Raw genomic sequence first — 26864 nt, 5'->3', positions numbered from 1 at the left:
AATGCCCTTTTAAGGGAGCAGGCTCTGGCTCTCCCAACACAGGGCAAGCAGTGCCAGCACAGTGGTATCCCACCTGAAGGGGCTCTCACCCTTCTTTCTTTCTTTTTTTTTTTTTTTTTAATTTATTTATTTGACAGAGATCACAAGTAGGCAGAGAGGCAGGTGGGGGGGGGGGTGGCGGGGAGCAGCCTCCCTGCTGAGCAGAGATCCCAATGCAGGGCTCGATCCCAGGACCCTGGGATCATAACCTGAGCCGAAGGCAGAGGCCTTAACCCACTGAGCCACCCAGGCACCACTCTCACCCTTATTTCTGAGAAACTTCATGAGGATGTTGTGCATAAATTACCTACTTTGCCTGCTGTATTCATCTGCACTGAAATAAGAACAAATGACACCTTCCTTTCCTGTCCCAAATGGTGACTTCTCTTAGGTTTACCCATAATCCCAAAGTAAACTGGTAGCACCAGTTTTCTTTATAGACTGAATGTTTGTGCCCCATCCCACAACCCCCCTGCCACATCAAAATTCATATGTTGAAGCCCTAACACCTGATTTGAAGGTAATTGAAGGTGGACACTTTGGGAGATAATTTGGTTTAGATGAGTTCACAAGGATAGCACACCCATGATGTAATTAGTGTTCTCCTAAGAATAAGAGAAACCAGAACTTTCTCTCTCTGCCATGTGAAGACACATGGAGAAGTTAGCCATTTGTAATGTAGGAAGAGGGCTCTCACCAGAAATTGAATCTGCTGGCACCTGGATTGTGAACTTCCCAGCCTCCATCACGGTCAAAATGTCTGTTGTTTAAGTCACCCAGTATGTTGTTATAGCAGCCAGAGCAAACTAACACAGGGTTAGTGCCCCGCAATTCTCAAGCGTAGCACTGAGTCTGGCCTCTACCCACCAATTCCACAACCTCAGCTAGCCCACCACACACCAGAAATGAAAATTAGATCCCACCGAGGGCTGGCAAGTTCCTAAAGTTCCAAACCGCATTGCTCAGGAAATTTCCACTTAATTATTCTCACAATGATTACCCTCCTCCTCACCTATTCCTTTGACAGATAAGTCTGTGGGCCACAGAGGATATTTCATCAGCTTACTTGTATGAATGAAGCTCAAAGTCTTTAAAATTCTGTGAGTAGAGGCTGGGTTTCCTTTATACTCGCGTCCGCACTCCTATCACTAAGCCCTCCCGTGAGCAGATACCCACTGTGTGACGAACAGAAGAGCCAATAAACACAAAGTATAATTTCATAAGATTTAATTTCTTTCTTGAAAAAACTAACAAAACTGAAGAATAAATCCTTTAATTTTGTAACACTAAAGACTAAAGGGAACAAGTAAAAACTCGAATAACCATGTTTAATTTTTTTTTTTCTATTCCATTATGCTTACTACTATACTATGGGATTCTTTCACATTGCTAATAATATAATCCCTATTGTGAATTTATGTTTTCTTATCTTGAGGATAAGAGAACTCAGATTTAACTAGGGGTGGAAGATATTCTGGGGCATGGGCCTGGAAGGTACAAGGACTTTGGCAATAGTGCCAGCCGTGACCATGGCTCTGGTTTGGACTTTCTTTTCCTCATCTTTCAGAGCTTCTTCATAATAGGACGGGAAAGCGCTGGGGATGGTATCATTAACTTTTGCCAGAAATTCCAGGACTTTCATCTTGCTGGTTTCAGCTTGGGCTTTCGGACCCCACAGGAACTCGTAGCGTGGAGGATCACTGTTGGCCACCTGGCGGTATTCTAGATATTCCAGCCGCACCAGATCTTTGGTGATGAGCTTTCTGGGCTCTCCATAGATGAAGTGCTTCCTCCCGGCATATACTCGCATCATACCCAGGAATTTCCAGATGTCTTCCTCAGCAGCGCAGTTGCCCTTCATGAAGATCATTCCCAGGATATTCATCAGGAGACCGGTCTTGGGTAGCCCCCTGCCAGCTCGCACCCTCCCATTGTTGGGGAGTTTGAGCTTGCTGATGAGGTCGTAGGATTGTTTGGTTGAGTCGATTTCCTTCAGATCAACTGCAAAGACAATCTCAATGCGCTCAGAGGCTTTCTTGAGGATCTCAGGGAATTGGTCTTCGTAATTTTGGCCAATAATCTTCAGCATGTCTTCCTTCAAAATGGGTTGTTTCATTTTATACTTGTACAGAAGGAACTGCTCCAGCAGGCCAGGCTTCCTGATTAAAGAATCTTCACCTGCACTCTCAGTGTAGTATGGGACCTCAAAGGGGCTTGCTCTATCCTCATCTTGGCTGTTGGAATCTTCATCAGATCTAGTGCACATATTGGCTGTAGAAGTAATGGTGATGGCTTGTGCTCTTCGACGCCCCTGAAAAGTGCTGCTTGACACAGCATGAGGCAGACTCTGGGTAGTATCTTCACTCTGAGGAGGAGAGGAGGAAGTGGACTCCTCTTCCACGGCTACTGTGGCCTGAGCACCCTCACCCTGAGCCTCAGCTCGAGCCCGGCCTCGTTTCTCAGAAGCCCGGAGCTTACTCTTCTGTCTCCGAGGCATGATGACACTAGAGTCACAGACAGCAGGCAAGAGATCAGGAGACGTAGACCCCTGAAGGAAAGAGAATGAGATGATGTGAGCACCTTCAGTAGAAGATTCCACCTTGGCTTTAACCAAGGCTGCCTCTGCAGGTTTACTTGAGCGTACTGTTCCAGGAACCCACAAGGTTCCTGTTCTACTCAGCCTGTCCCTTAAGAACCCTACAGAGGAAATTAAAGGGAACCTTAGACTGCTATCTGCCAGCCCTGCCTGGGGTGTACTGGAGTGACATCAGAGGCTGCCAGTGGGGAACCTCTATTCTGGGCTGCCAGGGTTTCTCAGTTCAATTTCAAGATCATCTTGTCAACTCTCCACAGGTCCTTGGCCTCCTCTATTCTATTGCTGTGAAGTCAATATCTCAAACAAAAGTCAGAGACCCCAGAGGAAGAAGTAAACTAGCAGCTTCTTATTCCCTATCCCTGTCGGGGGTCCCCAACTGAGAGCTGTGTGGAGCCCTCTCCTTCCTGGGCTGTTTTGGTCCTTATTTCTCATTCAGGGTACTCATGGCCTCCAGGTAGTGCCTGACACACCTCCCTTCTGCTCACTTGTGGTTGGTTGTACCCTCACATTAAAGATCTCTTCTCTCTCAGATTTGATAATAAATAAGTGAAGGTGAATCTCAGAACTCGAGTTCTGGGTGCCTGGGTGGCTCAGTGGGTTAAGCCTCTGCCTTTGCCTTAGGTAATGATCTCAGTGTCCTGGGATCGAGCCTCGCATTGGGCTCTCAGCTCGGTAGGGAGCCTGCTTTCCCCTCTCTCTCTGCCTGCCTCTCTGCCTACTTGTGATCTCTTTCAAATAAATAAAACCTTTAAAAAAAAAAAAAGAACTCGAGTTCTGAATGCAAAGTTAGGGATCTGATTTTTTATCATTTTTGTTATCTTTCCAAATGACCAGTGGTCATTTCCAACTTTTCTTTGGCCCCTAGCATAGTCTGGAAATCTTCTCTCCCTGCCAATATCTCCTTACACCACCTGTAAGAATATGGGAATTGTCTTCCCTGCCCATTGTTTTCCAAGGCTAAGAACTGGGGATGGTTTCTCTTGTACTCTCACTGTGGTTGTTCTATTCAGATGTCTTGGTTCTCACATTAACTCTTAGAAAGATCTAGAAATCCTCCTACTGCAGAGGGCAAACAATCCCTTTTATTTATTTATTTTTTTAAAGATTTTATTTATTTATTTGACAGAGAGAGATCACAAGTAGACAGAGAGGCAGGCAAAGAGAGAGAGAGGGAAGCAGGCTCACTGCTGAGCAGAGAGCCTCGTGTGGGACTCAATCCCAGGACCCTGAGATTATGACCTGGGCCAAAGGCAGAGGCTTTAACCCACTGAGCCACCCAGGTGCCCCAAACAATCCCTTTTAAACCAAATCTCTCACCTGCCTCCCCCGCCACCCCCGCCAGTACACACTCTCCTCCCCCACAACTCTCACGTGACACCATAGGAAAAAAATGAATGTCAGTCAATATGTCATCAGGACAGATTCCTTTAGTTCTCACAGAGTCCTTGCCCTGATTCCCAGCTGAATACTTTCATTTGCTACCTTAGGGCCCTGGCCCTCAGACCAAGGCTCTTTCATCCCCAAGAAGCCCGACAGCCCTGCCCCGGAGCTCCCCAGGATTGATGGCCACAGTGAGTTCTATGCCACCTTATTGTTCTAGAATTATTGGTCCCTGCAGTCCTAACTCGGATTTCCACATCCTTGATTTCCTTCAGGGCATGGTACACTTACCCTGAGATCAATACCTTCAGCGTTCTGGTCCTTCAAATATGGAGGGAAAACTCAGGCCCACCTGACCGACCGCCATGCTTATTTTCCCCGGGAGCCGCTAGCATGGCTCTGGTCAGAATTTCTACCTAAGTTTCCTAACCTTGATTCTTGTTAGGGTCTTCTCCTCCCTCTACTGAACTAGCCCCTCCCACCAAAGCCCTCACCTTGCAACCTTTGAAAAATCAACCTCAGCCTGACTGACCGCTCTGCCACGTGTGCGGACTCGTGCGGGGTGGGGGGGGGGGGGGATAAGGAGGCGCGGGCGTGACGGGTAGGCGGGGGGCGGCTAGGACCAAAAGTGGCGGTGGCGGCGGGGCCTCAGAAGGAGGCCTGTTGAGGGGTGAGGGGGTTCTCTTATTCCTTAATCAAGCTCCTCACCTTGTGCTTGGTTCGGGAGGATTCCTCCCTTGCCTGCCCTAAGGCGGCCGCCAACTGCAAAGTCTCGTACCTTCCTTAGACGCCCCAAGAGGAAGTGAAGGCTGTTCTTCCTGTCACCAACGACATAGTCTTTCAAGGCTGGCAGCAGGGGGCGGGATCTCTGGTGCCCCCTCTGTTCTGGGGTGGAGAACACCCTTAGTGTCATACAGGATTGTCAGTTACACTCATCTAGGACCCTGGCCCTTCTCTCCAACACCACCCTTACATGGCCCTCACATCCTTGATACCTTACTTACAGAGACATCAGTCTGACAGCGTAGATGTAAGTAAGAGCAGGGGAGGGGAGGTCACTGTATGACTGCCTACCTGACTGCATGTTGCCTTCGTCCGCCTTTGTTCATACAGTCCTCATGTTGGCTCCGGTCTCTTTAATGAAAGGCTTTCAGAGCAATGCCACATCCCTGAAAACTTTTAGGTGATCACCTTCTTGCAAATCTTAAAGAGGATGAGTCTGTGTCCCAGGACTGATAGGAGATGGGGAAGGTGAAAAACAATTAAGAGACTTAGCTTGGGCAACAAAATATCAGAGTAAAAAACTACACTGATCCATTCCTTCTCTCTACTACCCAAACTTGTCCTATTAGGTAGCTTCTGTTCTAAAATGCTTGCCATAGGAACCAGGCTAAGCCAGACAGTTTCATGAGACTGCCATTTTTTGAAGTTAAGCAACACTATGCATTGTTTGGAGATATTATATCCTTCCTTTCATTATTTGTACTTCTCATTTATTTTGGTATTCTTACTGCTCTGGCCATATATTCCTTTTTTTCCCCCTGAGGTATATTTCGAAGTAGTGACAAGAAAAGTGAATAAAGTTTCATAAGGTCTGCTTCAGGATGGGAGTGGTAACCCACTGTATGTCCTGGATGAATTCACACTAGGGGTATAGTCTAGTTCTGACACTTAACACCTTGTGGATATGAGAATATTTGCAGTTCTTCATGTGCCAGCTGAGTTTGGTAAACTCTATTGAAAGACTGTAGGAATGTAGGTACTGTTTATAAAGCATCTTTCAAGATGACTGGCAAAAGACAAAAGAACATCAAATCATCCAAAAATTCACTTTTAGCAAGTAAAATTAAGTATCTCTTCCCTATTAGAGTGTTTATTATTGAATTTTGGTGTGTGGCTTTTCTTTCCCCACCTGGATACAACTTAAAACTCCTTGCATTTTGTCAGGGACCTACTCTTTACATTCTTCCCAATTGTCCTTCCATTCAAATCACCTATTTTCATTTGTTTCCTCCCCACCAAATCTAACCTTCTCTTAGAATTTGCAAAAATATAACCAAGATAATCTAATTAAAATGCTCTTTTAATACAGTGGACTCTGACTTCACCAGTTCAAAGCAAATAAATGTCAATACAGTGCCTTCTGGGGGTGTCACCTCAAGGGAGTTCATCCTTTTCTCTTGAAACACCCTGGAGTCATTGTATTTAGAACACCTATTTGTGCAGTATATTCTTCTTTATTGAGATAGTAACAAAGATACCTTTGATTCTTGTTTTTTTTTTTGGAGCTGAATTGTGTCTCCAAAAAGTGTATGTTGATGCCATGACACACCCCCCGCCCCCGGCCGCATACCTCAGAATGTGACTATAGTTGAGATGAAGTCATAAAAGAGATGGTTAAATTAAAATTAGGCCATTAGGGTGGGCCATAACCCACTCTGATTAGTGTCCTTATTTAAAAAAAGACTAGGGCCCAAAAGAGACATCAGAGATTCTTACACACAAAAGGACAAACAAATAAAGTGGGTGGCCATATGGGAACCAAGGAGAGGAGCCTTAGAGGAAACCAATCTTGCCAGCTCCTTGACATTGGACTTTAGCCTTCAGAACTATGAGAAAATAAATTTGATTTTAAACCACCCAGCATGTGTTATTGTCTTAGGGCTTTCCTAACAGGTTAATACACTGCCCCAGGTAGACATTTCTTTTTGGATTATCTACAATGCCAAAGTAATTTATCAGAGTTTGTTTTAATGGCCTCCTTTTTACCCCATGAGGTGAGGAAGGAACTTCCACTCTATGGTTATGTGGACTTCAAACATGCACCACCCGACACTGCAGAGATGAGACAGACAACTGGTTATTAATCATGTGTACTCACTTGGCTAGGGGAGAAGGGCACAATGTGCTACATAGTAAAATGTGAGGGTCACTGAAGTATACAATGAATGAGTACATCTGTGGGAGGCAATGTTTGGTGTCAAGAGGTTGAGGTGACCTTATTTCCCATGGTACCATGTAATCAGCTTCTTTGAATAATTCTGCAAGCTGGAAGGGAACAGAGATCTGCTACTTAGGAATAAGCAAGGTATGCCCCTTGTCCCCTTGATGAAGATGGTTGTTTGATAGTGGACCTTATCTGCAAGTGTACAGTCTGGAGGGGAGCTTTCATTTAGGCAATTTGAGGCCCTGTTGGTTTCACTAAATGTCAAGGAACCCATAATATTGAACCTTAATTTCAGACCTTACAGCACAGTGTAGTTTTCCGTTTAGAGATTTTTTTTTTCTCTCATCTCTGAGATGCATCATCTTACGGTATAGCCTCTGATCACCATTCCCATACCCTCAGTCTAGTCCATCATGTAGATTAATTTTAAATTATATCATATAGATTGACCTGCAAGATCCCCAAACTTAAACTGCCTTGTTTCAGGGAATATACACACTCATCTGCCCTAGGACACCTCCCTTCTCATCCTGTTTTTCTTTTTTTTAACTTTATAAGACACAGAGGGTATCTCAGTATCTTCCTTACCATCATAGCTACTAGTTTCTAAAGTTCTGTGGGAAAGGCTAGGTCTTTATCTTCACATTCCCATTCCTAGCATTGCACCTTCCAGAAAGCAGGTCACTCAGTAGACATTTGGGGAATAAGAGAATATGAGGTCTGACTTTTTGTGAAGTAATGTCCCCTAAATTCTTTAAGAAACTAAGGATATTGAAGTGTAGATCCTTTAATTTTATGAAACAAAAGACTGAAGGCCTAAAGAGCACCAAAGTTGATGTTTTATCATTTTTTTATATTCCTTTATCACAGTAAATTTACTGTGGGATTCTTCCACATTTCCCTGAAAACCCCTACTATGATGTCATATTTTCTTATTTAGATGATTTTTTTTGAAACCTCAGATTTTAATAGGAGTGGGAGAAACTGCTGGATGTGCCCCTGTAATGCACACTGGCTGTTGTGGTAGGTCTGGCTCGGGCTCTTGCTTCCTCATCTCTCAAAGCTTCTTCATATCTTGATGAGAAGACATTGGGAACTGTATCATTGACCTTGGCCAAATATTCCAGGACTTTCATCTTGCTGGTTTCAGCTTGAGCTTTTGGACCCCACAGGAACTCGTAGTGTGGAGGTTCACTGTTCAGTACTTGGCGGTACTCCAGGTACCGTAGTCTCACCAAGTCTTTGGTGATGAGCTTTCTGGGCTCACCATAGATGAAATGCTTCCTCCCAGCAAATACTCGCATCATACCCAGGAATTTCCAGATGTCTTCCTCAGCAGCACAGTTGCCCTTCATGTAGATCACACCCAGGACTGTCATCAGGAGACCAGTCTTGGGTAACCCCCTGCCAGCTCGCACCCTCCCATTGTTAGGGAGTTTCACCTTGCTGACCAGGTCATAGGAGTGTCTGGTTGAATCAACTTCTTTCAATTCAACTGCAAAGACAACCTCAATGCGTTCAGAGGCTCTTTTAAGGATCTCAGGATATCGGTTTTTGTAATTTTGGCCAATAACCTTCATCATGTCTTCCTTCACAATGGGCTGTTTCATTTTATATTTGTACAGAAGAAACTGTTCCAGCAAACCCACCTTCATAGTTAGAATATCAATGCATGAGCTCTTAGTAGAAAATGAGACCTTAGGGAAACATAGGTGCTCCTTATCTTGTCTGTCCTCACGCTCATCAGATCTTGTACCAGAAATATCTGAAGAGGTAATGGTGGTAGATGGGCCACCCCAAGACTCCTGGGAAGTGCTAGTTGACTCTGTAGCTGATAGATTTTGGGCATTACCCTCCAAAACAGGAGAAGAGGAGGTGGGGTCCTCTTCCATTGCTACAGGGGCCTGAACTCCCTTGTGATTCTGGGAGTTACTGTGAGACTGGTGGCGTTTCTCACGAGTGCGGTGCTTACTCTTCTGACTCCGAGGCATAATGAGTATGATCACGGACAGTGGTCAGGAGTGTGAGTGGGAGAGCAGGCAATGAGGGCCCACTGAAGGAAGACAAAGTTTAACGGGATGTGCCCACCTTCAGCATGAATACACCACCTTGGCTGGTGGTATGTAAGGAGGGCTACATTTGTGGTTTTCCTCGAGGGCACTTCTCTAAAAACCCACAGGGCTCCCGTTCCCAAATCAGCCAGTCCGTTGGGAAACCTGTGAAGGAAAGTAGAGTGAGGTTTATGCTGCTTCCTGTCAGACCTGCCTCAGGCATGCTGGGGTGACAGGAGGGGCTGCCGGTCTTGTAGTTTAGGAGTCTCTTACGGAAGACATGCATTCAACTAGTGGCAGGTCATGGGGTTTTTTCCTCTTTTCTCCTGAGGCTGACATCACAAGCATCCCTGGAACCCACAATAAGGAAGTAAATGTGGTCTCCAGCTTATAATTCCTGTCTAGGTCGGAATGTTCAGTGGGGAATTTTCTATCCTGGCCTCTTTGTGGTCCTCAATCCTCATTAAGGGTCCTTACTTTGGATCTGTGTAGGGCCTGGCAACTCCACCCCTTTCATTGAATGGTAACTGTACCTTCAAACTAAGGATTTCAGTCCTTGTAAATCTGATAGAAATAAGTGTTGGGGGATTTTTGACTTGATAACCTGGCACTAGTTCTTAGGGCTGAAGCCAGGCGTGCAGCCAGATTCTTGGTCACTCTCTCTGTTCAGTGATGGGTACTCCCTTGGTCCTTGCATTGATCCCTGACCCTTTTCATGGCATGGAGTTCCTCCCTCCCTTACTCTTAGACCTGCCCCTCATATCAAGGTCTTTACCACCCTATGACCCCTAGAAGAAAGTGAGGATCTCTTTATCTGGTCATACCTGTCTTTGGTGTCCTGAAGCTGGACACTTGTAAGAAACTAATGCTTTCAAGTTCTCCTACTGTTAGGGGCATGTGACTCCTTTAGTCCTCAGGGTATTCACTTTGGCCTGTGAAATCTTTCCACTGTTGCTGCTTAAGCCACACCCCTTAGACTAAGTCTCCCATCCCCTTGTGACACCAGAGGAGGAAGTGAATATGTCACATTATGTCAACAATGCTCAGGTATCCAAGGGCTTCTAGCAAAGGCAGGGTTCTATGTGATTCTCTCAGGTCTCAGGGAAAAGGGTTCCCTAAGTTCTCACTCAGAATCCTCCTTTTCATTACTGGTAGGACCTGAGACTCCTTCCTTTGCTTGTCTGCGGTCTCTTACCTTAAACCATGGGAGCCCCATAGTAACTAGCATCATAGGTAGATAGGCCGGTGACCCCTCTCAGACCCAGGAGGCCAAGGCAGAGCTGCCAAGATAAGCATGCCCTCACTTGTTTAGGGTTTCTCAGGGCCACAAGAGCTTTGGTTTACATGGGTGATCTTAGGCTGAAAGAAAGTGGAAACACAGGGCCTGCACAAGTTACTCCTGCCTGTTCCTTTCCAGGTGTGATATCAGGATTCAGGCTTCATGGGGTCCCTCTCTGACCCAGGTGGGGGTTTGCCGTTAGGATCTCTTAGGATCCTTACCTTGACTCCTAGCAGGCCCTGGATTTCCACTTTCTTTCAGCCTAAGATCACCCATGTGGACCAAAGCTCTCTTGGCCCTGAGGACCCCAAAATGAGTGAGGGAATGCTTATCTTGGCGGCTCTGCCAAGGGGGTCACCCGCCAGTCTTCCCGTGATTCTAGTTATTGTGGGGTGTTTGCCTCCTTAGTCCTCATTCTTCAGAATTTTCATATTGACCTCTGTCTCTTCTTTGAAAGGCTTCCTGGGAAATACCTCATCCTTCCAAACACTTGCTTAGTCTCCCTACTGCAAAGCTAGCAGTGACTGGGTTGATTCCCAGGGTGATGTGAGATGAAGAAGCTGGGAAAGGTAGGGGGGCCCACGGTTGGTGGTGTGCTCTCACAGAAAGCAAGCTGCTCTCTTCTTCGCATCATAGTCTCAGCCCCTTCCATAATTTCACTTCTAAAAGATTTACTTTCCACAAGGAAGGGGCTCAGCCACATGATACTGTGGGTCCCTGATCTTTTGAGGTTTACTGACATTTCCTTTGTTGATAATGTAATTGTCACTGAATACTGTCTCTTTCTTTATTCATACTGCACCCTGATTTTGCTATTTTTATTGCTTGTTCCTTGGGCTGTGTATTCCAGAACTGTATTTTGGGTATGAAGTTGTGCTTTTTAACACCTAAAATACATTTTGAATACTGAGCTAAAAAAAATGAAATAAGCGACACAGGTGTGCCTCACCCTGGGAAGAGTGGCAATGTGGGCTCTAGAGGAATCCAGAGCCAGGGTCTAGGCCAGCAGAGTTACTTTCCCGCCTTAAATTTGAGAATATTCTAAGTTCTTCAGCTGAAAAGTGAGTCCAATAATGTTTATCAGGTAGGACAACAGACCTACATTTGATGTGTTTAACCCACCTCAGTGTTGCCCACCTGGCACAGTGTTGGGCAAAGTTCAGTATTTTTATTTATTTATTTTTAAGATTTTATTTATTTGAAAGAGAGATTATGAGCAGGGGGAAGGTCAGAGGGAGAAGGAGAGGGAAAAGCAGACTCCCCACTGAGTGTGAAGCCGGACTCAGGGCTTCATTCCAAGGCCCTGAGATCATAACCTGAGCTGAAGTCAGCCGCTTAGCCAACAGTCAGTCACCTAGGCGCCCCTAAGTTTGGTACTTTTAATGAATGGCAGTTATTACTAAGATGATTTTGACCCCAGATGGTGACATTGTTTCCTCACAGAATTTTATTTCCAGCTTGAATTAGAGAATATGGAACTCCAAACAATACAGAAATCGAAATCCACAAAATGCTCCTGGACAAATAAAACTCAATAGTATTTGCCCATCAAAGCATCTATTCTTTAATATGGGTTTGGGGTTGTCTTCTCCAGGTGGATGCAACTGTAAGTTGCTATTTGTGCCGAGGATCAACAACTTCCCTCCTGGGTCCATTTCCATCCAAACCACCCCCTATTTTCATTCATTTTATCGCCACTAAAATTTGGCCCCTCCCTTAAGGGTTTGACAATTTATACTAAAAAAAACTTAGTTAAAATGCCCTTTTAATGGAGTAAGAGCTTTTACTTACCCCGTGATAAGTGGTAAAGTCCAGGGGCTTCTGGAATCTCACTTCAATGGAGTATTACTCTGATTACTCAGAAACCCTCTGGACACTATGCCTAGAACACATTTGTGCACTGGCTTACCTGCACTGGAGCAAGCATACAGGACCCCTCCCATTCCGGCCCCAGCCAGGGACTGTCAGTGGTTTTGTCACAATCCCAAAGTAACTGTGAAAATCTTTTCCATTCTAGGCCTAGTCTCTCAATGTGGAACCACTGACTGAGGACCTGGTCCCGTCCTGCCAGGTGCTCCCACAGCCACATCCAGCCCACTGCACACCTTGGCTTAGAAAGACCTCCCCCTCAAGGGACTGGCACTTTGCCCAGGCCAGCACAGCCTTGATCAGGTAATTTACACCATACTGTTCTCATCTAGGACCCCCCCCCCTTGTGCACCTCTTTTTTTACTTGTCATTTATTTATTTCTTAGAATGTATCTTACCATCCTCATTATATGCTGACTACTGCTAAAGTCTACAATTCTTTTTTTTTTCTTTTTAAAATTTATTTGACAGAGAGAGAGATCACAGGTAGGCAGAGAGGCAGGCACAGAGAGAATGGGAAGCAGGCTCCCAGCCGAGCAGAGAGCCCGACCCTGGGCTCGATTCCAGGACCCTGAGATCATGACCTGAGCCGAAGGCAGAGGCTTAACCCACTGAGCCACCCAGGTGCCCCTAAAGTCTACAATTCTATGTGCCATGGGCCAGTCTTATTTTTCTTAACCATCCTGGTGCTTTTAGGGAGTTTTCCAAAGAGCAGGTAATCAATTAATGCTAGAGGAAAAAAGGGAATGAGCCAGAAGTTTAATTTATTTGATTTAATTTATCACACTTTTTGAATAAGCTATGCATATCCAGGTATATATTATTTAGCTTTAAAAGTAAGACAAAGAGAATGGTTACTTATGTGTCACCAATTTTTGATCCCAAGTATTTTCTTATGATGTTCTTTCACATTCCCATGAAAAACCCAATTCCAGTAACATGTTACCTTGCTCTGTAGCAAAAAGAAAATACTATAGGTTTTTCAGCTTGTTTACAAAAATAAATCTCTTACTTTTAAACCTGAATAGTAATAAATGTGTTATCTATGGCATTAATAAACTTAGATTCAGATGCAAAATATTCAATTAAAATGAACAACATTTGAACACTTAAAGAAAAAATAGACCTACAGATTACTTATGTGCAACAGAAAAAAAAAAAAAAAAAAAAACAATGCCCTTGTTATCTGCTTTTGGATCATACATATAGTATAGATGGTTTGTGACTTTCTTTTTCATATACCAAACCTATAACTCTCCCTTGTGAGACAGCAATAAATGAGATCCATGCCATTCTTAAGTTTATATTCTAGAGCTAAATGAACTATTAAAAGAAAAAAAAAATTCGAGAACACCTAAATAAGTATAACTATGTATGCTTATAGAAGCTAACAGTTTAGAACAAACAGGAGGAACATCTATGCTTTTTTTCCCTCCGATCCCTAGGGCTCTGCACTACTGGAAAGGTGCCCTCTTCCACCCCAGGGAAAAGCAGCCGCCCCGACTGCCTGACTAGACGCGGCGCCTGCTACGGGCCCCCTTCGTGGCAGGCCCCCTGGCCTGGGGTCTGGCCCCCACGCGCTCCTCCTCGTCTAGCAGAGCCTCCTCGTACAGCTGGGGGTAAGAGCTGGGCACCGTGTCGTTGATCTTGGCCAGGACCTGCAGCACCTGCATCTTGCTGGTCTCCGCGCGGGCCTTCGGGCCCCACAGGAACTCGTGGCGCAGAGGGTCGCTGGAGGGCACCGGGCGGTACTCCAGGTAGCCCTGGCGCACCAGGTCTCGGGTGATGAGCTTGCGCGGCTCACCGAAGACCAGGTGCCTCTTGCCCTCCTGCACGCCCAGCACGTTGAGGAACTCCCAGACCTCCTCCTCGCTGGCGCGGTTGCCCTTCATGAAGATCACGCCCAGGAGCGCCATCAGGAGGCCGGACTTGGGCAGCCCCTTGCTGCCGCCGCCCAGGGTGCCCTCGCCCGGTTGGGCCAGCTTGCTGACCAGCGTGTAGGACTGGCCGCGGTCGTCGGCCTCCCGGACCTCCAGGCCGAAGACCAGCTCCATGCGCTGGGAGGTGAGCCTGAAGATCTCGGGGAAGTGCTCGCGGTATTTCCTGCCGATGATCTTCAGCAGCGCCGCGCGCATCAGGGGCTCCCCGGAGCTGTGCTTCTCCAGCAGGAACTGCACCAGCATGCTGGCCTTGCGAATCAGGGGCGTTTTGCGAATGGCCAGAGGGGCGGCCGGGGCCGCAGCCGCGGCCGGGTTCTCGGCGCCCTGGCTGCCTGGCAGGCCTGGGGACCCTGCACCAGGAGACCCAGGGACGGGTCCACCTTCGGATGGTGAAGATGGACCCGCCTCCTCTGGGGAGCCCGGGGGAGCGCGGGGGGGTTCCTCCTCTGCTGCTGCTGCTACAGCAGCAGGAGCACCCCCGACACCCTGAGCCTCACCGCGGCCCTGGTGGCGTTTCTCCCGGACACGGGCCTTGTTCTTCTGGCGCCGAGGCATGGCGACACTGGTCAGGGTTGGCAGGCAGCGAGGGCAACTGGAGAGGAGGGATGGGGGAGGCCCCTTCAGCGGAGAGATCCCACCCTGGCTTTGCCCACGGCCGCCCCTGCAGGGTCCCTCAGGGCACTGCAATAGGACCCCACAGGGCTCCTGTTACCCTGGTCAGCCTGGGCCCTGAAGAGGAAGGTGGTGTATGCCTTGGGCCCCAGCCAGCCAGCCCTGCCTGGGCGTTACCAGGGTGACCGCAGTGTTCCTGACCAGCCCGGACCCTCTTAGGCCAAGGCCAAGGCCAGGACTGGGGACTCCGCGTGGCCTCTGTTCTGGGGTATGGATTCCCCCCAATCGTCACAAAGGCCATCTCCTTCCCGCCAGTAGGCCTGGGGGTCCCTGCCTGTGCTGAGCTGAGCCAGAGTCTGGCAGTCCCGGGACAAGGCCTGCAATCCCCGAGACCCCGCAAGATAAGCGAAGGGACCTGGGGCTTAACCGCCATGTTGGGGCCTCCGAGCCCCGAGAGCAGGGGCGGAGCGGACAGGGCCTATTGGACCTCTCTTTCCGGGGGATTTGGGGCTGGGGGGTTGTCGAAGGTGTATCCCCAAAGTTGTAACCCAGGACTCCTCGCACCTCAACCCCTAACAGTATACAGGTCCCCAGTTCGGGCTCACCCTAGGCAGGAGGTTTCCGACAAGGCCTCACTACCCACGGCGTGGTCCGGAGGAAGTTCTCGAGGGCCAGGAGGTCCACTTCCGGTCATGTGGGTCTGGGCCCCGGAGGAGGACCCTGGGAGGTGGGGGCGGGGCTCTGTGGGTGGGGCTCTGTGGGCGGGGCTCTGTGGATGGGGCTCTGTGGGCGGGGCTCTGTGGGCGGAGTAGGGAGTGATGGAGGTAGTGTGTGGTGTGCTGCATTGTAGGGGGAGGAGTCTCACAGTGCTCACACACGGGCTTTCACTGACTCTTCTCAGCCTTTTGTTCTTAGACCAAGGAAGGGTCACATTCTGTTCCCTACCTCCATTAGGAAGTATTTGGGTGCCTAATCTTAGCTGCGGTGTTGGAGCCCTCCACATGTGGGACTCTTGGGCCCCACTTATGTGGGGGGTGCATACCTCTTTACTCGCTCAGTGTCTCACTACATTCCTAAAAGGTCCTTGGCTCCTCCAATCAGCTGTCCTAAGGCCAACTCTTCACACTGAAGACTTCAAATCTGTGAGCCTTCTGATAGGAATTCAAGGTATACCTCATCACACAGCTCCTGCCTGAGGCTTCCCAGACGTGGCTGTCATAGGGTAAGAATCCCGTGGGATCCCTTTTCTGGGTGGATGAGCCCTTCAGGTTTCATTCAGGGAACTTGCAGAGAGTTAGCAGGTCTGGAGTTCCTTCCTTTTCTCACTTCATACCTCCCCATACCCCCATCAAGGCCCTTAGAAATCTCATGGGAAAGTGGGGTGCTCCTTAACCTGACCACCTTCCTGGGGCTTCTTTTAGTTGACATCATTCTCATTGCTCCAAGGTTCTGGAATGAATTTCCATCCTTGTGTATAATTATTGTGATACTTGCTAGTCTCTTTTAGTTTGTACCTTGTACCTTTTGTTCTATTGAGATGTTAACAAAGCCCAGTCCACTATCAATGGCAAATTTTCAATTGGTTATTAGCACAGCTTGCAGAGTCACACTGCTACAAACAACCCATACGTTTTTTTTAAAGATTTTATTTATTTATTTGACAGAGACACAGCGAGAGAAGGAACACTAGCAGGGCGAGTGGGAGAGGGAGAAGCAGTCTTCTCTCTGAGCAGGGAGCCCGATGAAGGAAGGCCTCCATCCCAAGATCCTGGGATCCTGACCTGAGCCGAAGACAGATGCTTAACCGACTGTACCACCCAGGTGTCCCTTTCAGTGAGTTTTTAAATTTTTTTTTCATTTAAATTCAGTTTAACGTACAATGTATTATTAGTGTATTTTTTTTTCATTTAAATTCAGTTTAACGTACAATACATTATTAGTGTCAGAGGTAGAGTGTAGTGATTCATCAGTTGCATATAACACCCAGTGCTCATTCCATCATGTGACTTTTTTTTTTTTTTAAGATTTTATTTATTTATTCGACAGAGAGAGATCACAAGCAGGCATAGAGGCAGGCAGAGAGAGGAGGAAGCAGGCTCCCCACTGAGCAGAGTGCCCGATGCGGGACTAGATCCCAGGACCCTGAGATCATGACCTGAACCGAAGGCAGCGGCTTAACCCACTGAGCCACCCAGGTGCCCCGCATCATGTGACCTTCTTAATGCCCATTCCCCTACCCACCTCCCTCCCCTCCAGCAACCATCAGTTTGCGTCCTGTGTTAAGATCCTCTCATGGTTTGTCTCGCTCTCTATTTTCATCTTCTTTTATTTTTTCTTCCCTTCCCCTATGTTCATCTGTTTTGTTTCTTGAATTCCACATATGAGTGAAATCATATGGTATTTGTGTTTCTCTAACATATTTCACTTAGCATAATGCACTCTAGTTCCAGTCACGTCCTTGCAAGTGGCAAGATTTCATTCTGATGCCTGAATAATATTCCACTGTATATATATATATATATATATATATATATATATATACACCACCACTTCTTTACCCATTTGTCTGTTGGTAGACATCTGGGCTCTTTCCATATTTTGGCTATTGTGGATGTTGCTGGCACTTCAAATCAATATTCTTGTATCCTTTGGATAAGGGTCAGGTTGTAGGGTAGTTCTATTTTTAACTCTTTGAGGAACTGCCATACTATTTTCCAGCATGTTTGCATCTGTTTGCATTCCCACCAACAGTGTAAGAGGGTTCTCCTTTCTCTGCATCCTCACCACTACCTGTTGTTTCCTGTGTTGTTAATTTTATCCATTCTGACTGATGTAAGGTGGTATCTTATTGTGGTTTTGATTTGTGTTAGCCTATCAGTATGTTTTTGTAGTTATCTCCTAAAGAAACTGTAGATGTCTTTTTGGTTTTGTATTAAGTATATATTGGATATTATTGTTTTCAGTAATATATTTTCCATTACATGTTGTAATTTGTTAGTGATTTTGTTTTATCAGATTCCTTAATTTGCTGTGTTGATTTTTTTATACAACATCTTTCTGAAGTTGTTTATGGTCTTAATAATTTCTGTACCAATTACTTGGAACTTTTTAATTAAGATATCATGTTGCCACCATTTTTACCTCTTTCTTTTCATTATTCTTTCCTTTTATTTACTTTGGTATTCATAGTTTTGCCTAATAGTTGTGTACTGTGTATGTATTTTCATCCAGTTGTAGACAGTGGATTTGATATCATATGTCTTTGTTTTCTTGTCAAACCTATTAGATATATTTGCAGTAGTTCCTGTTTAGTATATTCATTATAGATTTTAGAAAATGGAAATCAATCTTTCTTTCTTTCTCTCTTTTTATTTTTTTTTCCAATATGGAATGCTTAACAAATTTGCATGTCATCCTTGCACAGGGGCCATGCTAGTCTTCTCTGCATTGTTCCAATGTTACTGTATTTGGTGCCAAAGCAAGCATGGAAATTCTTTTGTAATGCAAGCTTGCCAAAACTTATTATCATCAGCAAGTGTTATTTATTTATTTTGTCAAAAGCTTTTTCTTTACCCTTGCACACAGTCCCATCCTTTTCCCCTCTTTTTTTTTTTTTTTTGCTATGATAGTGATTTCCATTTGGAATGCATTTTCTAATGTTAATTCACTGCTATATTGGAAATATTATGAATTTATTTAGGATATTTTTCTCTATGAAGTGAGCTTGGCTTTAGTGTTATTTTATTGAGGAATTCTCACCTGGTCTTTGTATCAAAAAGAGGTAGCCTATTTTTTAATGGTTGAATACTCCTGAGTTTTTGTATAATTTAAAAAAATTTACATGAGGTGGTGATTACTTTTTCCTTTATCATTTTGTGTAAGAAGCCCAAAGGCCTGGATGGCCCTGGAGTCTTTTGATGTTGCCTGGGTTAAACTGCTGTTTCAATTTCTAATTTTGTTGATTGAAGATGTCTGTCTCTCTGTGGGCTTAGTTCCTTATTTATATTACTTTAACCTTAAAACTAAGCATCCAGTTATTTTACCAGGAAGATGGGTTTATCTGGGAATAGCAGAGAATTTCAGTTTGGGACTTGGAGATTAGGCACAACCATAGTGAAGTCCAAGAACAATGGAGAGGAATAGTCTTTTATAGCTGGAAGGAAGAGTTGGGGGAGCTCTTTTAAAGTCCATTGGAGTAAACTTGGAGTTTGAAATGGCTTTTCATTGGCTAAGTTGTGAGAGTCTCTCACTGGTTGGGCTGTTCCTGGGCAAGGAAAAAAATCTTTTTTTCCTCCTGCTCTTGTAGTGAAGTATTATGAGCTTCTTCCTATTGGGAATACTTTTCTACTTGTCTACAGTTGAAGACAAGTGGTAAATTATGAGAGCTCCTTTTTCTGGCCTTCTGCCTCCATTGTAGATGAGTTTTCCTTTATTTAATTTCACAGTATTTTGATAAAATGCTCCATTTTGCAGGCATATCTCAAAGATATTGCAGGTTCAGTTCCATACTACCATAATAAAGCTAGTACATATTGCATTAAAGCATGTCACATGAATTTTTTGGTTCCCAATGCATCTAAAAGTTATATGCACACTGTATTATAGTCTATTACTTGTACAAAAGCATTATGTCTAAAAAAATAAAAATACAGTGTACATACCTTAATTTAAAAATAGCTTAGTGAAAACCCCATGCTCATACAGTTCTGTTTATGTGGGACATATTAACTAAGTGAAATTTCTAAATGCTTTTCAGCTATAAATGCATTAAACTCACTTTTATTTGTGATGTATGAGTATAAAATATGTGTCACTTTTATGTAATTTGAACGAAGGATACTACAAGTACATTTAAAAATAAAGTGAGAAGATGGTAATTTCCATATTGAAATTATAACTTCTAGGACTGAAGAAGTTGTAGTAAATACTCAAAGGTGAGTGAATTTTAAATAGTCATCAAAGATAGTGACATATACGCAAAAAAAAAACTTTCAAAGAATACGAGTTATACTAGAAGTGAGGAAAATGGGGAAATTGGTTTTTAATAATTTCTGGAGAAAACCTGAGTTTGATCGGCGCTCAGTGAATACCTATTAGATAGATTAATTGACTGGCTGCTTTATATGGTGAGACATTGAGCTGAGAGATACATGACAAGCTGTGGTATAGAGGCATACCTTGGAGATAGTGTGGTTTTGGTTCCAGATTGCTAGAATAAAGCAAATATTGTGACAAGGAGAGTCCATTGAATTTCTTGTTTTCCCAGTTCATCCCTGGGTGGCTCAGTTGGTTGGACGACTGCCTTCGGCTCAGCTCATGATCCCGGAGTCCCGGGATCGAGTCCCGCATCAGGCTCCCAGCTCCACGGGGATTCTGCTTCTCCCTCTGACTTTCTCCTTGCTCATGCTCTCTCTCACTCTCTCTCAAATAAATAAATAAAATCTTTAAAAAAAAAAAAAAGTTATGTTTACACTGTATTGTCATTTTTTCACTGTGCAATACACCTGGGTGGCTCAGAGGGTTAAGCCTCTGCCTTTGGCTCAGGTCATGATCTCAGGGTCCCAGGATCGAGCCCTGCATCAGGCTCTCTGCTCAGCAGGGATCCTGCTTCCCTTTCCCCCTCTGCCTGCCGCTCTGCCTGCCTCTCTGCCTACTTGTTGATTTCTCTCTCTGTCAAATAAGTAATTGAAATGGGGGGAAAAAAAAAAAAAGAGTGCATATAGTAATATGGGGCACCAGGGTGACTCAGTTTGTTGGGCACCAGACTCTTGGTTTCTGCTCAGGTTGCAATCTCGGAGGTTTGATTTTGAGCCCCACGTCAGGCTTTGTGCTGGGCATGGAGTCTACTTAAGACTTTCTGCCCCCTCCCCTGTACGCACGCACTTTCTCTCTCAAATAAATCTTTAAAAAATATTAAAAAGTACATACTGTAATAATAAAGTACCTTATTACTAACAATTGCTACCCATGATCTGGGCTTTCAGCAAGTCATAATCTTTTTGTTGATGGAAGGTCTTGCCTCTATGTTGATGACTGCTGACTGATCAGGCTTGTGGCTTCTAAAGTTTGTGGTGGCTATGGCAATATCTTAAAATAAGACAACAACGAAGTTTGCCACATCGGTTGACTCTTTCTCTCACACAGTTTCTTTGTAGCATTGACACTGTTCGATAATATCTTCACCAGCAGTAGATTTCATCTCATGAATCTACTTTATTTGCTCAGCTTCAGGAAGCAAAGCCTCATCCATTCAATCTTTATCATGAGATCACAGCAATTCAGTCGTATCTTTAGGCTCCACTTAATTCTAGTCCTCTTCTGTTTTTACCACATCTGCAATTGCTTCCTCTGCCTGAAATCTTGAAACCCTCAAAGTCATCCATGAAGATTGGAATAACTTTTTCCAGACCCCCATTAATATTGATATTTTTATTTTTCATGAATCTTAAATGTCCCTAATTGCATCTAGAATGGCAAATTCCTTCCAGAAGGTTTTCAGTTGGCATTGCTTAGATCCATCAGAGGATCCATTAGCTATGATAGTTATAGCCTTATGACATGTATTTCTTAAATCAGAGACTTAAAATTCGAAATTAACTCCTTTATCCACAGAATGCAGAATGGATGTTATGTTAGCAGGCATGAAAACACTGTTTATCTCATTGTCCATCTCCATCAGAGCTCTCAGGGGTCCAGGTGCACTGTCACTGAGCAATAATATTTGGAAAGGAACCTTTTTTCTGAGCAGTAGGTCTCAACAGTGGGCTTAAAATGTTTAGTAAATTATGTTATAAACAGGTGTCCTCTCACCCGGGCTTTGTTTTTCCATTTACAGAGCACAGGCAGAATACATTCAGCATAATTCTTGAGGGTCCTAGGATTTTTGGAATGGGAAATGGGCTTTGGTTTCAACCAGCTGCATTAGTCCCTAAGAAGAGAGTTAAGCTTTGAAACCACGCTTTGAGTTCTCCTCTCTAGCGACAAAAGCGTAGATGGCATCTTCTTCCAATAGAAGGATGTTTCATTCTCGCTGAAAATCTATGTGTAGTATAGCCACCTTCACGAACTATCTTAGCTAGATCTATGGAATAACTTACTGCAGCTTCTACATTAGCATTAGCACTTGGTGCATTTCGTTTTACTGTTACGTTGTGGAGATGGCTTCTTTCCTTAAACCTCATGAGGCAACTTCTGATAGGTTCTGATTTTCTCTTGTGGACCTCCTCACCTCTCTCAGACTTCACAGAATTTAAGAGATTTAGCGCCTTGCTCTGGATTAGGTTTTGGCTTTAGGGATGTATATTCTGACAGGTTTGATCTTCTACCCAGACCACTGAAACTTTATCCATGTCTCACATTTGTGTGCTCATTGTAGTAGTTCTTTTAATTTTCTTCAAGGACTTTTCCTTTGCATTTACTATTTGACTGTTTGGTGCAAGAACCTCAGCTTTCAGCCTGTCTTGGCTTTTGACGTGTTTTTCTCACTATGCTTAATAATTGCGAGCTTTCAATTTAAAGTGAAGGACATGGAAATCTTCCCTTCACTTAAACACGAAGAAGCCAGTGTGGGATTACTAATTGGCCTAATTTCAATATTGTTGTGTTTCAGAATAGGCGAGCTAGAGGAAAGGGAGACATGGTGGGAACGACTGGTCAGTGGGAGAGTCAGAGCACACCTAAGCATTGATTAAGTTTGCCATCTTCTGGGTGTGATTCTTGGCACCTCAAAACAATTACAGTAGTTATAGCAGAGATCATTGATCATATATAACCATAACACATATAATAATAATGAAAAATTTGAAATATTGGGAGAATTATCAAAATATAACAGAAATACAAAGTGAGGGGGCACCTGGGTGGCTCAGTGGGTTAAGCCTCTGCCTTCCGTTCAGGTCATGATCCCAGGGTCCTGGGATTGAGTCCTGCATCGGGCTCTCTGCTCAGCAGGGAGCTTGCTTCCCCCTCTCTCTCTGCCTGCCTCTCTGCCTTCTTGTGCTCTCGCTCTTTCTCTGTGTCAAATAAATAAAATCTTAAAAAAAAAAAAAGAAATACTAAGTGAGGAAATTGCATTAAAAAAATGTCACTGATAGTCTTGCTTTACACAGAGTTGCCACAAACCTTCATTTAGTAGAAAATATAATGATCTGAGAATTCCCATAAAATGAGAGCTGCCTGTACATAACTTTTTTTTTTCAAGATTTATTTGTATATTTTGAGAGAGAGAGAGAGAGAGAGAGAACATAAGAAAGAGGGGCAAGAGGGAGAGGGAAAGAGAATTTCTTTTTTTTTTTAAAGATTTTATTTATTTATTTGACAGACAGAGATCACAAGTAGGCAGAGAGGCAGGCAGAGAGAGAGGAGGAAGCAGGCTCCCTGCCTAGCAGAGAGCCCGATGTGAGGCTCGATGCCAGGACCCTGGGATCATGACCTGAGCCGAAGGCAGAGGCTTTAACCCGCTGAGCCACCCAGGCGTCCCAGAAAGAGAATTTCAAGCAGACTCCACACTGAGTGGGGAGCCCAATGCGGGGCTCAGTCTCATGACACTGAGATCATGACCTGAGCCGAAACCAAGAGTCAGACACTTAACTGACCGTGCCACCCAGGCTCCCCACATCACATTTCATATTAAAGGCAGGATATTTAAATAGAGCCCTTGTATTATAAAAATTCTCAAATGTATACAAGAGTATGGAGACTAGAATGATGAATCCAGTTACGTGATTTTAGTCAATAGCAATCCTCAATTTTCATGGGTAGAATCCTGTTCCTATTAAGGTTTAGGTGTTTGCAAATGTACTACAGGGGTAAAAATGTGCTCTTCTATTAGGATGTCCATGATGTCTGTTGTCTCCTTTGTGGTAATTTTTTTTTTTTTAAAGATTTTTTATTTGTTTATTTGACAGAGAGAGATCACAAGTAGGCAGAGAGGCAGGCAGAGAGAGAGAGAGAGGAGGAAGCAGGCTCCCTGCTGAGCAGAGAACCTGATGCGGGGCTCAATCCCAGGACCCTGAGATCATGACCTGAGCCGAAGACAGCGGCTTAACCCACTGAGCCACCCAGGCGCCCTCCTTTGTGGTAATGTTGGCAGTCATCTTTATCCATTGGGTCCATTAGAGGCAGCAGGATGGTCATTTTCTAATTCCAAAATTCCTGAGTTTTGTATCTGAAATTCTTTGTTAGGTAAAACTTCTTCATTGCCCATCACTCATCTTGAGATATTGGTAATACCTACAGTGTTATTTTATCATTGTCGTGTCTCTACTCCACCTAAATTTTGTCCAGTTTTATTTACCTATTATCATGTATAAGTGCTTCTTTCATTTGTGCTTATAATACTTATAAAAATTGTTATATAAATCCTTTTAAAGAACGGGCTTTCTTTAGCTGGCTCTACTGTCTTTTAATTGACCACTTTTGCATTCATCTGTATTGTTTCCTTCCTTTGCTTCTTTGTCTTTAATACGCTGTTCTTTCTCTAGCTTCTTGAATTGTTTGGATGTTTTAAACGTGTTTGTAATAAATCTGATTAATGTAGTAAATATCCCTGTACGTACCCCCTTGGGCTGTTTGAGCAATAGAATGTGTGGTGCTCAGTTTTTACAAGTTGAGTGTATCTCTCAATGCTTTTATGATTTTTTGAACATCTGTGTGTGTGTTTATGCATAGAAGTACTAGACCGAAATAGAGTTGTTTAGAGGAGGTTTCAAGTTCCAGAGTTCATGGGGGTATTTTGCTTTGTTTTCATTTTACTTAATGATAGAAGAAATTTGAGCAAACTTAACCACTAGTAAGAGAGTTGCCTTTTTTTTTTTTCCTCCCAGAAGAGAAAGTGAGGTTTCACCTGAGAAAGTCAATAAAAATAATTGGCCAACTGCAACATTCAGATAATTCAGGAAAACAAAAACTACTCGAAATATATAGCTCCAAGGGGATATTTATTTATTCAGAAACTTTATTTTTTTATGCTCTTTCAGATCTATAGAAAAATTGGGCAGAAAGTACAGTGAGTTCCCAAACACCCTTTCATCCCCTTACACACAGTTTCTGCTATTATTTACATCTTATCTTGCATTCATTTATTGTGTTCGTTACAACTAATAAGCCAATATTGGCTTATTAGTATATTATTAGTAACTAAAGTAGATAGCATACATTAGGGTTCATTCTTTGCATTGTACGTTCAATGGGTTTTGACTAATGTATAATGACATGTATCCATCATTATAGTATTACAGAAAGTGGTTCTGCTGCATGAAAAATCCCCTGTGCTCCACGGAGGCACCCTCCCTCCATCCCCCTGAATTCCTAATCTTTTCTCCTGTCTCTGGAGTTTTACATTTTTCCAGAATGGCACATATTTAAAATAAGAGCATATGTAATGCAAGTTGGTGCAGCCACTTTGGAAAACAGTGTGGAGATTCCTTAAGAAATTAAAAATAGAGCTACCCTATGACCCTGCAATTGCCCTACTGAGTATTTACCCCAAAGATACAGATGTAGTGAAAAGAAGGGCCATCTGTACCCCAATGTTCAGAGCAGTAATGTCCACAATTGCCAAACTGTGGAAAGAACCAAGATGCCCTTCAACGGACGAATGGATAAGGAAGATGTGGTCCATATACACTATGGAGTATTATGCCTCCATCAGAAAGGATGAATACCCAACTTTTGTATCAACATGGATGGGACTGGAAGAGATTATGCTGAGTGAAATAAGTCAAGCAGAGAGAGAGTCAGTTATCATATGGTTTCACTTACTTGTGGAGCATAAGGAATAACATGGAGGATATTGGGAGGTGGGGAGGAGAAGTGAATTGGGGGAAATCGGGAGGGGGAGAGGAACCTTGAGAGACTGTGGACTTTGAGAAACAAACTGAGAGTTTCGGAGGGGAAGGGAGTAGGGGGATGGGTGAGCCTGGTGGTGGGTATTATGGAGGGCACGGATTGCATGGAGCACTGGGTGTGGTGCATAAACAGTGAATCTTGGAACACTGAAAAAATAAAATTAAATTTAAAAAGAAAATAAGGAACAGTTTAAAAAAAAAAGAGGGTATATAATCTTTTCATATATGCTGCTTTAAATTAGCAGTACGCATTTAGTTCCTCCAGGTCTTTTCATAGCTTGAAACTTCATTTTTTATATAATTGAATTATGTTCCATTGTTTGGATGTACCACAGTCTATGTACTCAGCTGTTGAAGGAGATCTTGGTTGCATTCATTCTTTGGCATTTATAAATAATGCTGCTGTAAACTTCTGTGTACAGGTTTTTGTCTGAACATAATGTTTCAGCTCATGTGAGTACACACTACAGAGTACATTTTCTGGGTTGTAGGAGTAGGTTTACTTCTGTACGGTTCTGTTAAAATGGTTTTCCACGTGGCTATATATTTTGCCTTCCCACCAGCACTGAGAGGTCCCATTGCTCTGCATCCTTTCCAGTGTTCGGGTTTGTCGGAGTTTTAGATTTGAGCCATCCCAACAGGGGTGTAGTGGTATATCTTTCTTTTAATTTATAATTTCCAAATGCAATATAGTAATAAACGTCTTCTTATGTAGAAGTATGTTGTTTAATCTCCACGTATTTGAAATCTTTATGCTATTTTTTCTGTTGTTTATTTCTAGTTGAATTCCACTGTGGCCCTAGAGTATGCGTGTATGTTTTCTGTTCTTTAAATCAGACGGTGTTTTATGGCACAGAATGTGGTTCTTCTTGATGTATGTTCTATGTGAACTTGGAAAAAAAATGTATTTTCTCCTGTCATTATGTTTTCTAAAAATGTCATGTTGACCTTCTTCATTGATGGTGCTATCCAGTTTAATTATACCATTAATAATTTTCTGGCTAATTTGTCAATAATTTAGAGAGGTGTGCTGAAGTCTTTTCATTATAATTGTGTATTTGTCTCATCCGTGTTTCCCTCATGTGTGTCGACACGGTGTTTTTTGGTACATACCCATTAAAGACAGTAATCTGTCTTGGAGAATTGACTCCTTTGTGATTATGTAATACCTCACGTTCTCTCTGATAATTTTCTTTGATCTGAATTCTGCTTTGTCTGAAAGAAAACCGGCTAGTCCAGCTTTCCTTTCATTTGTACTAGAGTGGTATGTCTTTTTCCATCTCTTTGCGTTCTTTAATCTATCG

The 26864-nt window shown here is 43.8% G+C and overlaps 3 protein-coding genes, 1 long non-coding RNA gene and 1 other non-coding gene across 9 annotated transcripts in view; 1 reads left to right on the top strand and 4 right to left on the bottom strand.

The window, feature by feature from the left end:
- Positions 1-1285: 1285 nt before the first annotated feature.
- Positions 1286-4805, bottom strand: LOC116583208 (melanoma-associated antigen B5-like). 3 transcript variants are annotated; one of them, XM_032331241.1, is made up of 2 exons: positions 4724-4805; positions 1286-2587 (listed from the first exon to the last, which is right to left on the bottom strand). In XM_032331241.1, the coding sequence occupies exon 2, from the start codon at positions 2534-2536 to the stop codon at positions 1496-1498; it is 1041 nt and encodes a 346-aa protein (XP_032187132.1). In that variant the 5' UTR covers positions 2537-2587; positions 4724-4805; the 3' UTR covers positions 1286-1495. The 3 variants fall into 3 exon arrangements, with proteins under 3 accessions (XP_032187132.1, XP_032187134.1, XP_032187133.1); XM_032331243.1 differs by having other exon boundaries at positions 1286-2543; positions 4724-4775; XM_032331242.1 differs by lacking the exon at positions 4724-4805 and adding an exon at positions 4510-4553.
- Positions 4806-7800: 2995 nt separating this feature from the next.
- Positions 7801-9976, bottom strand: LOC116583209 (melanoma-associated antigen B5-like). Its single transcript, XM_032331244.1, has 2 exons — positions 9838-9976; positions 7801-9178 (listed from the first exon to the last, which is right to left on the bottom strand). The coding sequence occupies exon 2, from the start codon at positions 8951-8953 to the stop codon at positions 7928-7930; it is 1026 nt and encodes a 341-aa protein (XP_032187135.1). The 5' UTR covers positions 8954-9178; positions 9838-9976; the 3' UTR covers positions 7801-7927.
- A 3686-nt stretch (positions 9977-13662) lies between these two features.
- Positions 13663-26864, bottom strand: part of LOC116583207 (melanoma-associated antigen B17-like) — a 64760-nt gene continuing 51558 nt past the window's right edge. The window contains exons 1-2 of one of the 2 annotated variants that reach the window (XM_032331239.1): positions 15319-15412; positions 13663-14693 (exon numbers count right to left, since the gene is read on the bottom strand). In XM_032331239.1, coding sequence (XP_032187130.1) covers positions 13673-14693; positions 15319-15407 — 1110 coding nt within the window. In that variant the 5' untranslated portion in view covers positions 15408-15412 and the 3' untranslated portion in view covers positions 13663-13672. Of the gene's footprint in view, positions 14694-15318; positions 15413-26864 lie in introns of those variants that run through there. The other variant, XM_032331240.1, reaches the window with a different exon arrangement.
- The window catches only part of LOC116583217, a 31278-nt gene continuing 19732 nt past the window's right edge, over positions 15319-26864 (top strand). For both annotated transcript variants that reach the window (XR_004282654.1, XR_004282653.1), the window contains exons 1-2: positions 15319-15407; positions 15794-15935. This is a non-coding gene — a long non-coding RNA (uncharacterized LOC116583217). The remainder of the gene's footprint in view (positions 15408-15793; positions 15936-26864) is intronic.
- LOC116583769 lies at positions 18093-18195 on the bottom strand. The gene has a single exon (XR_004282882.1). It is a non-coding gene; the product is annotated as a U6 spliceosomal RNA (small nuclear RNA).

This window comes from Mustela erminea, chromosome X (genome assembly GCF_009829155.1).
Source record: "Mustela erminea isolate mMusErm1 chromosome X, mMusErm1.Pri, whole genome shotgun sequence".
Lineage (NCBI taxonomy): Eukaryota > Metazoa > Chordata > Mammalia > Carnivora > Mustelidae > Mustela > Mustela erminea.
The sequence above is the reverse complement of the archived record's forward strand: the minus strand, read 5'-3'. Positions and strand labels throughout refer to the sequence as shown.